Raw genomic sequence first — 12,012 nt, 5'->3', positions numbered from 1 at the left:
TCATTTGGTAATGAAAAAGTTGCTCAGCTATTATTTTCTCCACAATGGAGTTTTTTGCCTCTTTGGCCAGGACTACCTCCACCTAAGCATGTGGAGGTTCCAGGTTAAAGGTGATAGCAGGTATGGTTAGTGATCAAAATATTGATCAAAAGAGGGGAGACTGTAATGGAAATTTGTAAGTTCTGTATATAATTGTATTGTATTTTGTATGTATTGCACACTGCCCTCACTGTGCACACAGCACTAATAATGTTTTCAGTAAATGTTTACATTCTTTCGAGTCCTGATTAGAATAAGCCTGCCTATGTAACGCCCCTTGTTACCATAAACGTACAATTGTAATATTAATGTGATACCTACGTAATCATGTGCATAAAAACCTTCAATTGCGTCATAATAAAGCAGAACAGTAATTTGGAAAGATGCTGAGCGTATCTTTTGTGTCTGTTCCCTACTGCAGTAGTTATTATTAATTTGGAACCACTAATCAATATGAGGATAGGAGTTGCCTATCATCAATTTAACCGAGTCAGCATACATGCCCCGACACCTACAGCATCAGTCAGAAATATTTAGAGTAACCATGCCCTAGCATAAATAACATATGAAAACATATTAAAACAGAAGCATACAGTAGGCACCTACCTACAGGTATATTTACCAGAGCAAAAGAAAACAAATAAGAGAAGTTAATTGTTAGAGTTCATGCACGATTTGTTTTACACTATGTTACTCTAAACGGTTGCTACATTAATAATTTGGGTCTAAAAAGCAAGGTGCCCACGTCTAATAATGACAGATATCTGTATTTTTCTGTCCAGATCTGTATTTTTCTGTTTTCAGATGAAATCCTGTATTTTTGTCATTTTTGCAACAGCTTTATTGTTGGATTGCTTAAGGTTACTTGCAGCATGTAGGCATTTTTTTTCAATATACAGTGCCATTTTCCACATTTTGTCATGTTACAACCAAAAACGTAAGTGTATTTTATTGGGATTTTATGTGATAGACCAACAAAAAATGACACATAATTGTGAAGTGGAAGGAAAATGGTAAATGGTTTTTAAATTTTTTTACAAATAAATATCTGAAAAGTGTGGCGTGCATTTGTATTCAGCCCCCTTTACTCTGATACTCCTAACTAAAGTCTAGTGCAACCAATTCTCTTCCATAGTCACCTAATTAGTAAATAGAGTCCACTTGTTTGTAATTTAATCTCAGTATAAATACAGCTGTTCCGTGAAGCCCTCAGAGGTTTGTTAGAGAACCCTAGTGAACAAACAGCATCATGAAGGACAAAGAACACACCAGACAGGTTAGGGATAAAGTTGTGGAGAAGTTTAACCACTTGCCGTTTGTGTATAGCCGAATGACGGCCACAGCGCGGACCTGAATTTCCGGGAGGCCATCATATGATGGCCTCCCCTGAGCATGCGCCTCACGCGCCCCCTGTGATCACCGAGTCACTGAGACTCGGGTGATCGTAGATCCGAGTAAGGGGCCGGTCCCGGCCCCTTACCACATGATCAGCTGTCAGCCAATGACGGCTGATCACATGATGTAAACAAAAGCTCGGTAATTGTTTTTTTTTTCTCCTCACGCCGACAGCGTGAGGAGAAAAAAAAGCCAATCACCGGCTTATCTGCAAGGGACATCAGTCCCGAAGAGGAAGAGGCAATTATGCCTCATCTGTGTCCACCAGTACCCCCTGCCAGTGCCACCTGCCATTGCCACCTGCCAGTGCCCACAGTGCCCACCAGTGCCACCTATCAATACCCATGAGTGCCACCTATCAATGCCCACAAGTGCCACCTATCTATGCCCACCAGTGGTGCCAATCAGTGCCACCTAGCAGTGCTGCCTATCAGTGTAACCGATTAGTGCCCAATATTGCCACCCATCAGTGCCCATCACTGCCACCTATCGGTGCCCATCAGTGCCGCCTCATCAGCGTACATCAATGAAGGAGAAAAATTACCTGTTAGCAAAATTATATAACAGAATATAAAAAAAAATATATATATTTTTTAAAAATTTGGTCTTTTTAAATTTTTTTAACAAAAAATAAAAACCACAGAGGTGATCAAATACCACCAAAAGAAAGCTCTATTTGTGGGAAAAAAAGTGATAAAAATTTCATTTGGGTACAGTGTAGCATGACCGCGCAATTGTCATTCAAAATGCATCAGCGCTGAAAGCTGAAAATTGGTCTGGAAAGGAGGGGGGTCTAAGTGCCCAGTAAGCAAGTGGTTAAAACAGGGTTAGGTTATAAAATAATATCCCGAGCTTTGAACATCTCACGGAGCACTGTTCAATCCATCATCCGAAAATAGGAATGAGCCCGTCGAATGTTTGTCGAATGTAAGTTCTACTCGAAAAAGCCAAATGGCGAACAATTAGGGGTGTTCGCGGCAAATACAAAAGCCGCGGAACACCCTTTAAAAGTCTATGGGAGAAATCAAAAGTGCTAATTTTAAAGGCTTATATGCATGGTATTGTCAAAGTGTTTGGGGACCTGGGCCCTGCCCCAGGGGATATGTATCAATGCAAAAAAAAGTTTTAAAAACGGCCATTTTTTCGGGAGCAGTGATTTTAATAATACTTAAGGTGAAACAATAAAAGTGAAATATTCCTTTAAATTCGTACCTGGGGGGTGTCTATAGTATGCCTGTAAAGTGGAGCATTTTTCCCATGTTCAGAACAGTCCCTCCACAATATGACATTTCTAAAGTAAAAAAGTCATTTAAAACTACTCGTGGCTATAATGAATTGTCGGGTCTCGGCAATACAGATAAAAGTCAATGGAAAAAAACGACATGGGGGTCCCATGTTGATGGGGACAAGGGCCTCATCCCCACAACCCTTGCCCGGTGGTTGTGGGGGTCTGTAGGCGGGGGGGGCTTATCGGATTCTGGCCCCCCTGTTTGAAATGGTAACAGGCACATTGTACCCCTACCATTTCACAAAAAAAGTGTCAAAATGTTAAAAAACCACAAGACACATCTTGGGACAAGTCCTTTATTAAAAAATAAAAATGTTCCACAAAGTCCATTCATCTTCTTCTCTCTCGCTCTGCCGATGGGCCGAAAAAAATAAATAAAAAAACCCCTGCATGCCGCCACCAATCCGCCTCCATGGGAGGCACCCTCCATAATGACTGTCCTCTCAGGTGACAGTTCTTTTATAACTGAGGGCGGGGCCACATGGTGATGTACCCTGGTGACCCTGCCCCCCTCTGACGCACGGGGACTTCCCAATGGCTTCCCCGTGGTGTTAGAGGGGGCGGGGCCACTCGTTTATGTAAACGGGTGGCCCGCCCCCTATGATGTCACAGGGAAGTCATTGGGAAATCCCCGTACATCAGAGTGGGGAGGGGTCATCCTGGTACGTCACTGTTTGGCCCCGCCCTCAGTTATAAAAGAACTGTCACCTGAGAGGACGGTCATTATGGCGGGGGCCTCCCATGGAGGCAGATTGGTGGTGGCATGTGGGGTTTTTTTTTTGGTCTGTCGGCAGAGCGAGAGAAGAAGATGAATGGACTTAGTGGGACATTTTTATATTTTTAAAATGGTTAAAAGGGGCTTCCATAATCCGGTAAGCCCCCCGTCCGCAGACCCCCACAACCACCGGGCAAGGGTTGTGGGGATGAGGCCCTTGACCCCATCAACATAGGGACAAGGTGCTTTGGGGGCTACCCCAAAGCACCCTCCCCATGTTGAGGGCATGTGGCCTGGTACGGTTCAGGGGGGGCACTCTCTCATCCCCCTCTTTTCCTGTGGCCTGCCAGGTTGCGTGCTCAGATAAGTGTCTGGTATGGATTTTTGGGGGGACCCCTACGCCATTTTTTAAAAATTTGGGCGCGGGGTTCCCCTTAAAATCCATACCAGACCTGAAGGGTCTGATATAGGTTTTAAGGGGGACCCCTAAGCCATTTTTTAAAACAAATTTGGCGCAGGGTTCTCCCTAATATCCACAGCAGACCTGAAGGGCCTGGTATGGAATTTGGGGGGACCCCCATGCCGTTTTTTTCAATGACTTTTATCTGTATTGCCGAGACCCGACAATTCATTATAGCCGCGAGTAGTTTTTTCCTTTAGAAATGTCATTTTGTGCAGGGACTGTTCTAAACATGGGAAAAATGCGCCACTTTACAGGCATACTATAGACACCCCCCAGGTACGAAATTTAAAGGAATATTCCACTTTTATTGTTTCACTTTAAGCATTATTAAAATCACTGCTCCCGAAAAAACGGCTGTTTTTAAAACTTTTTTTTGCATTGATACATGTCCCCTGGGGCAGGACACGGGTCCCCAAACACTTTTTATGACAATACCATGCATATAAGCCTTTAAAATTAGCACTTTTGATTTCTCCCATAGACAATTCATTATAGCCGCGTGTAGTTTTAAATGACCTTTTTTCCTTTATAAATGTCATTTTGTGCAGGGACTGTTCTAAACACGGGAAAATTGCTCCACTTTACAGGCATACTGTTGACACCCCCCAGGTAGGAATTTAAAGGAATATTTCACTTTTATTGTTTCACTTTAAGCATTATTAAAATCACTGCTCCCGAAAAAATGGCCGTTTTTAAAACTTTTTTTGCATTGCTACATGTCCCCTGGGGCAGGGCCCAGGTCCCCAAACACTTTTTATGAAAATAACTTGCATATTAACCCTTAAAATTAGCACTTTTGATTTTTCATGTTCGTGTCCCATGGACTTTAACGGTGTTCGCGTGTTCGAATGAATTTTTTGCCTGTTTGCATGTTTAGCTGCGAACCGATTTTTAAGGGGGACCCCTACGCCATTTTTTAAAACAAATTTGGGGCAGGATTCCCCTTAATATCCATAGCAGACCTGAAGGGCCTGGTATGGAATTTGGGGGGACACCCACGCAATTTTTTTTTAATGTTTGTTCGGGGTTTCCCTTAATATTCATACCAGACCCAAAGGGCCTGGTATGGATTTTTGGGGGGGTGCCCATGCTGTTTCTTTCAATGAATTTTATCTGTATTGCCAAAACCCGACAATTCATTATAGCCGCAAGTAGTTTTTTTCCTTTATAAATGTCATTTTGTGCAGGGACTGTTCTAAACATGGGAAAAATGCGCCACTTTACAGGCATACTATAGACACCCCCCAGGTACGAAATTTATAGGAATATTCCACTTTTATTGTTTCACTTTAAGCATTATTAAAATCACTGCTCCAGAAAAAACTTCAGTTTTTAAAACTTTTTTTGCATTGATACATGTCCCCTGGGGCAGGACCCAGGTCCCCAAACACTTTTCATGAAAATAACTTGCATATTAACCCTTACAATTAGCACTTTTGATTTTTCACGTTCGTCTCCCATGGACTTTAACGGTGTTCGCGTGTTCTATTGAATTTTTTGCCTGTGTGCATGTTCTGCTGCGAACCGAACTGGGGGGTGTTCGGCTTATTCCTATCCGAAAATAGAAAGAGTATGGCACAACTGCAAACCTACCAAGACCTAGCAGTCCACCTAAACTGACAGGTCGGGCAAGGAGAGCATTAATCAGAGAAGTAGCCAAGAGGTCCATGGTAACTCTGGAGAAGCTGCAGAGATCCACAGCTCAGTTTGTGAGAAGCCAAGTGAAGGACACAGCAAACATGTGGTAGAAGGTGCTCTGGTCAGATGAGACCAAATTGAATTTTTTTGGCCTAAAAGCAAACGCTATGTGTGGCGAGAAACTAACACTGGACATCACCCTGAACACACCGTCCCCACCGTGAAACATATTGGTGGCAGCATCATGTTGTGGCGATGCTTTTCTTCAGCAGGGACAGGAAAGCTGGTCAGAGTTGATGGGAAGATGGATGGAGCCAAATACAGGGCAATCTTAGAAGAAAACCTGTTAGAGTCTGCAAAAGACTTAAGACTGGTGCGGAGGTTCACCTTCCAGCAGGACAAAGACCCTAAACATACAGCCAGAGCTACAATGGAAAGGTTTAGCTCAAAGCATATTTACAGTATGTGTTAGAATGGCCCAGTCGAAGTCCAGACCCAAATCCAATTGAGAATCTGTGGCAAGACTTGAAAATTGCTATTCACAGACGCTCTCCGTCCAATCTGACAGAGCTTGAGCTATTTTGCAAAGAAGAATTTGCAAAAATGTCACTTTCTAGATGTGCAAAGCTGGTAGAAACATACCAAAAAAAGACTTGCAGCTGTATTTGCAGCGAAAGGTGGTTCTACAAAGTATTGACTCAAAGGGGCTGAATACAAATGCACGCCACGCTTTTCACATATTTATTTGTAAACATATTTGAAAACATTTATCATTTTCCTTCCATTTCACAATTATGTGCCACTTTGTGTTGGTCTATCACATAAAATCCCAATAAAATACATTTACATTTTTGGTTGTAACATGACAAAACGTGGAAAATGCTGAGCGTAATGCTCAGAGTCATACTGTTGGAAATCAGAGTTGCTTAGTGAGAAACACTGCACAGAGAGGTTACATATTTTAAATGAAGGGTTACATTCTAATATTAACTTGGCTATTTTAAAATGCAATGCATCTCTGAATCTTTGGGCAGCAGGCATAAAAATCTAGGGGCTGGAAAGATCAATAGCCACGGAGTAAAAATATTTTTCCCTTATTCCTAATCTTATTTGTGCAGAGATTTCTACTCTCACATCTTTTATGCGTTGTTTTATAAAAATGCATTACAAACTTTATAATCTAAAATCAGCTTTTCCTGCTGTGACTACTCTAAACTCATAAAAGCTGAAATGTCAGTGGTATGTGTTACTATACATATTTAACCATAGTAATATCTGTAAAATAACCCCTGCTGAACTGGGGAAAGTTACAGTAGCATATATATTAAATACAGTTTTGCAACACCATCATCAAATTCTGCAGAAATTTACAGAGCAGATTTACTATTCACATAGCTTCCTTTCCCATTGGTGCATGCAAACCAAGATCACTGCTTTATTCACACAGATATGTACAGCTGGGCTTTTTTTGTGATGTTGTTTGCTATTTTTTGCTGATATTTTTTTATTTTCTGGAACAACAAAGTTATCTATATGTACTGTAGATAGGAAGAAAATAAAAGCTCTGTGCCTAAGGGTCTTAGTAGGCTTAGAAACCAGGACATCAATGATGCAAATCAGTGCTAGCCACTGCTCAACTGTACAGCAGTTGTATTATTTTGCTCAAAGGCACAATACGTTTCTGGATACATGCTGTACAAACCACTGTATACATGCATATAGTAACCACTCTGTATACATGCTGTACAAACCACCACTGGTGGTGCAGTCCCACAGCACAATATACAGTTGCATTGTTACATAGTTACATAGTAGGTGAGGTTGAAAAAAGATACAAGTACATCAAGTCCAACCTGAGTGTGTGCTTTTATGTTAGTTTTACATTGTATATCCCTGTATGTTGTGGTCGTTCAGGTGCTTATCTAATAGTTTTTTGAAATTATCGATGCTCCCTGCTGAAACTGTGGAAGAGAATTCCACATCCTTATTGCTCTTACAGTAAAAAACTGTCTACGCAGTTTAAGGTTAAACTGCTTCTCTTCTAATTTTAGTGAATGGCCACGTGTCTTTTTAAATCCCTTTTCACGGAAAAGTTTTATCCCTATTGTGGTGTCACCAGTATGGTATTTGTACATTGAAATCATATCCCCTCTCAAGCGTCTCTTCTCCAGAGAGAATAAGTTCAGTGCTTGTAACCTTTCCTTTGACCCCAGGGTCCTTTTCCATCCTAGATTCCCTGAGGTTCTCCCCCCTGTAGTTGCCCACCACAATAATTTGTTCAGATCTTCTTTCTTGCAAGGTTTCCACATCCTGCGGGGAGGAATTATTGCCCTGCTTAGTTAGTATCATCCGCAAATACTGAGATTGAGCTGTTTATCCCATCCTCCAGATCGTTTATGAATAAATTATTAAGGATTGGTCCCAGAACAGAACCCTAGGGGACCCCACTTTCCACACCAGACCATTCCGAGTACTCCCCATTTATTACTGTGATTGATTTACATTAGCCTTAAAAAAAGGCAATAAACCTGCTTGATTTATCTGAAACAATAAAGCAGGGAAACTGCTTCATTATTGCTCCAGTTTGTCTTTCCTCAGTGTTGGTAAGTAACTAATTTCCATGATTACACAGTTGATGGATGTCTTCTTAGAGAGTATTGGGCTCTATTATCACTGAGGGTACATGAACTTACTATTAGGTCTTCCTGCAACAAATGCAAATAAATTGTGCTTCATAGTGTACATCAGTATAATGTTAAAAAGCCCCTACGACTACCATAGAGATTAGCAAAATGTAGGCTTTGTTAGCCAACTTGACAGAAGCATTCTCTTATTTTCTGCATTCTTCCGTAAGTGTGTAGATAGCTTAAAGGAAAAAAAATGTTACTATCCATGGAAACCTTTAAAGATTCTGTTTGAAGTGTTCATCTTTTATGTAGCCAGGTACCGGCTACTGCAAGCTGAATACGGAATACGGAAGACATAATCCTTGGGGCCACAGACCAACTAGTTCCCCTCTATTGCTTGCACTTCCACCCTTATTTCACTTCCTGACTATAGAGCAGGGGAGTTCCCCTTCCTTCCTTGGGACTTGTAGTCCTGCAGTTAGCCATCTATGTACTTATGAATCCCTTCTAGACTACATTTCCCAGAAGAAACAGCCATCAAAAAGGACTGTGGGAGAGGATATATAAAAAACTGCGACTGGTGGGCTCGCTCTCTTGGCCTGGGATTCACTACAGAATGGTTAGACCGCTGACCTGAACACAGTGACGGGACACTGTTGTGGTATTTCTGGCTACAGCCACGCTTCAGACAGTGGATCCGCAGCATTGGGCACCACTTGGAAGTAAGCATCATTCCTGCTCGGCAGCCTGAGAGCAGCGGGCTTTGACGTGGACCGCTGACTTCTCTATTTGGCAGGTTGGCCAAGCATTCATCACTCAGCTAGGTTGTGGAGCCTGTACCACATGTCCTGTTCCCGCAGAGGTTGTCTCTAAACCTGGATTGGTATGCGGGCGAATGCTCAAAACTCTTCATCCTGTCCTTCTCTTGCTTAGAGACACTGCATGCAGACGTTATACTCAGGATGCTTTAAAGGAACAACTACACCATTATTTCAGTCACCTTTTTTCTGGAACTACAGGTCTTCAAATATTTAAATCTCGTTTATGGGCCACTACATGCTAGGAAACATACCACCTCGTATCTAAAACTGAACTGTCCTTATATTACTATTGATAGTTGGTGGATATCTTAAAGGGGAACTCTGTTCTATCGCTGGTGTTATATCAGAGAGCTTGCTCAGTGTTTCAGTAGTCCAGAGGGAGTTGACCTGCTTTGAAGTCTCTTTCCCTTGAATCAGTGTTGCACTTGATCATACTCTTCAGGTATATTTTGTCAATTTATAACTCCATTGTCCTGCATCTCTACAGCTAACTACGTATCCAGATTTACATCCTTGTAATCATATTGCTAATGTATCTAGTTTATCTAACTGTCGATTTCATATTTAAATGTTCCCTGAAGTTGAGCTGAGAATTGTTTAACTGCTGTTCTAAATCATATACTCAGCTTCTTTCAATACAGTATTTGCTGTGCCGGATCTGCATGTTATTTGTCTACTTAGCTATCAGAGAGCTGTTGTGTGTGAAGAATATGTCTGAACCTAGAGTATCAGAAGGGTTGAGGAGTTTATAGGGTCAAGGCAGCACCAGAGGACAAGCATCATCCAGCGGCCCCTACGGGGGTAATGCTACATTTACATTAGTTGTCCAGTTTATATTTTATTAGGTAGCTTTAGAGCTATGAATGTTTGCACGGGCAGCTGTTAAATATATAAGCAATGTTTATATTTCTATAAAAGCTAATGATATTTTGTATTGTCCTTGATCTTTTATATCACAAGTCATGGCAATCATGTCAAGGCAGTAAATGTTATTACGCATAGTTACATGATTACCTCAGCAAAGTGTATACAAACACTGTTAGGAGTGTATTTATATATAAAAAAAATTGCAGCGCTGCATGACTGCCGAATTCAGTGCAGTGAATGCTGAGAAAATCAAATGTTACTAGACTATTTTCTCAGGAAAATACCGTGTTATAGACACTAGATACAGCTGATAATCACAGGAAATGCATGCTTATTTACTATAATCGTCAGCTCAATCCATTGGCCATATTGTGGTATTTTCCTGATTCACTCTATTTTTATGATTAAAAGAACATCAACATGAAGAGAAATAGCCTAGTAACATTCAATTTAGCTGGCATTCACACAGAATAAATGTACATGCAGTTTAAGTTTTCAAAATTTTCACAGATGCACCATTTGGCATTGTATGATTACAAGCATTATGATTTTCACCAGGACAGTATTTCTCATAACATTATTTGTGAGCAACTTCCTAGGACAGTGAGTGGCGTTAAAGGAGGCTGCACTTAGTCTCATAATGTACATCAAAATGACACCATTTTCCTTAGTGTGCTTCCCTTTCCTGGTCTCCTATGGATATCTATAGCTGAATTTAGCAAGATAACTGCAGTGGTAAGGGACTCAGAGGATATATATGCAGTCAGAAAACATGAAACCATCTCATCTTTCTCTTGTTTGTTGGCCTATACATCTAAAAAATAGATGTGAATATAAAGCAGACAGCATGCTTTCTCCAACAACACAATAAACACGATATTAATATTCAACTCTCGATTCACTTTACCTCCAGAAATCAGTGAAATGTGTTGGTGCATTAGAGTAATGATCAAGTTTAGAAAAGAGGGGAAAATGTCTGTCTTGTTCAGATCTTTTTTTTTTTACTAGAGCAATATCATTATGGACTTTATATGGTGATGTACAGTACAACTGTATGTAGTACAGAGTACAGAACAACTGTATGTAGTAAATGTATCAACTGATCTAACATCAGCTTGTGATGTGTTGTTTTCTGGTTGGAGGCAGGCTACAGAACTTGATTGATCTTTTTTCATATGTTACTATATAAAGTCCTAAGTGATAATGTTTATTCTAGCTGCTATGGTCAAATACAAGCGACATAAGTTTGACTATTTTGTATAATATATTTTATTTATTCCATGAATAGGTTTCTAATATGTTTATTGTTGTATTTCAGATTAAATATGACTTTTTGTATGAAAAACAATACGTGTGCTGCTTGGAAAAATGGAACAGACTTGTTCACCAGAAAATCTACACAACCTTTATTCTAGTGATCCTGTTTCTCCTTCCACTAACATTGATGCTTCTGCTCTACAGTAAAATTGGCTATGAACTTTGGATTAAGAAACGAGTTGGAGATGCATCAGTGCTTCAAACTATCCATGGCAATGAGATGTCTAAAATAGCCAGGTTAGTTTTATCACTATTTATTTGTTTGACCAATCATGGTCAATTAAAGCCCCATTCCGAGATAAAATAACCCCACCCCCAGCCCTTCTGTCCACCTGTAGTGAGGTGCAATTAGACTTCCCACCTGTAGGTGGCCTAGTGCCACTATTGCATGGGAAGGGTTGTCTTGTAAGGAAATTGGTCCGTTCGAAATTCTGTACAGTGCCTTGAAAGAGGAGGATAGTCTGATTGGACACCAAACCTTCAAGATACTTTTGTGCAGTGGCGGCCCGTGCAATAAGGGCGCACGGGTGCTGCCTCCTCTCTCCTGCCACCCCCCTCTAGCACCAATAGATAGATTCATAGATTCATGCATTGCATGAATCTATCTATGGCCGCCGCTGCCACCCCCTATTCAGGCGCCTGAATTACAGCGGGGGGGGGGTGCTTTTGAAGCACATGATTAGAGCCATAGGCTCTAATAGGTGTCAAAAAAGATGACCAGTGAGCGCCATACTGGGCGCTCGCAGGTCACTCAGCTGTGTTAGAAAAGCGAATGAATCTCCGCTTTCCTAACACTAAACCGCCTCTCCGCCAATCAGGTGCTTGGATCTGTTACCCGTTGG

The 12,012-nt window shown here is 41.1% G+C and overlaps 1 protein-coding gene across 1 annotated transcript in view; it reads left to right on the top strand.

Annotated features, from left to right (window-relative positions):
* Positions 1-12,012, top strand: part of QRFPR (pyroglutamylated RFamide peptide receptor) — a 118,165-nt gene that overhangs the window by 80,532 nt on the left and 25,621 nt on the right. The window contains exon 4 of the mRNA XM_073603419.1: positions 11,172-11,407. Within this exon, the coding sequence (XP_073459520.1) occupies positions 11,172-11,407 (236 nt within the window). The remainder of the gene's footprint in view (positions 1-11,171; positions 11,408-12,012) is intronic.

Source organism: Aquarana catesbeiana, linkage group LG01 (assembly GCF_042186555.1).
Source record: "Aquarana catesbeiana isolate 2022-GZ linkage group LG01, ASM4218655v1, whole genome shotgun sequence".
Classification (NCBI taxonomy): domain Eukaryota; kingdom Metazoa; phylum Chordata; class Amphibia; order Anura; family Ranidae; genus Aquarana; species Aquarana catesbeiana.
This window is presented reverse-complemented; position numbering and strand designations above follow the sequence as displayed.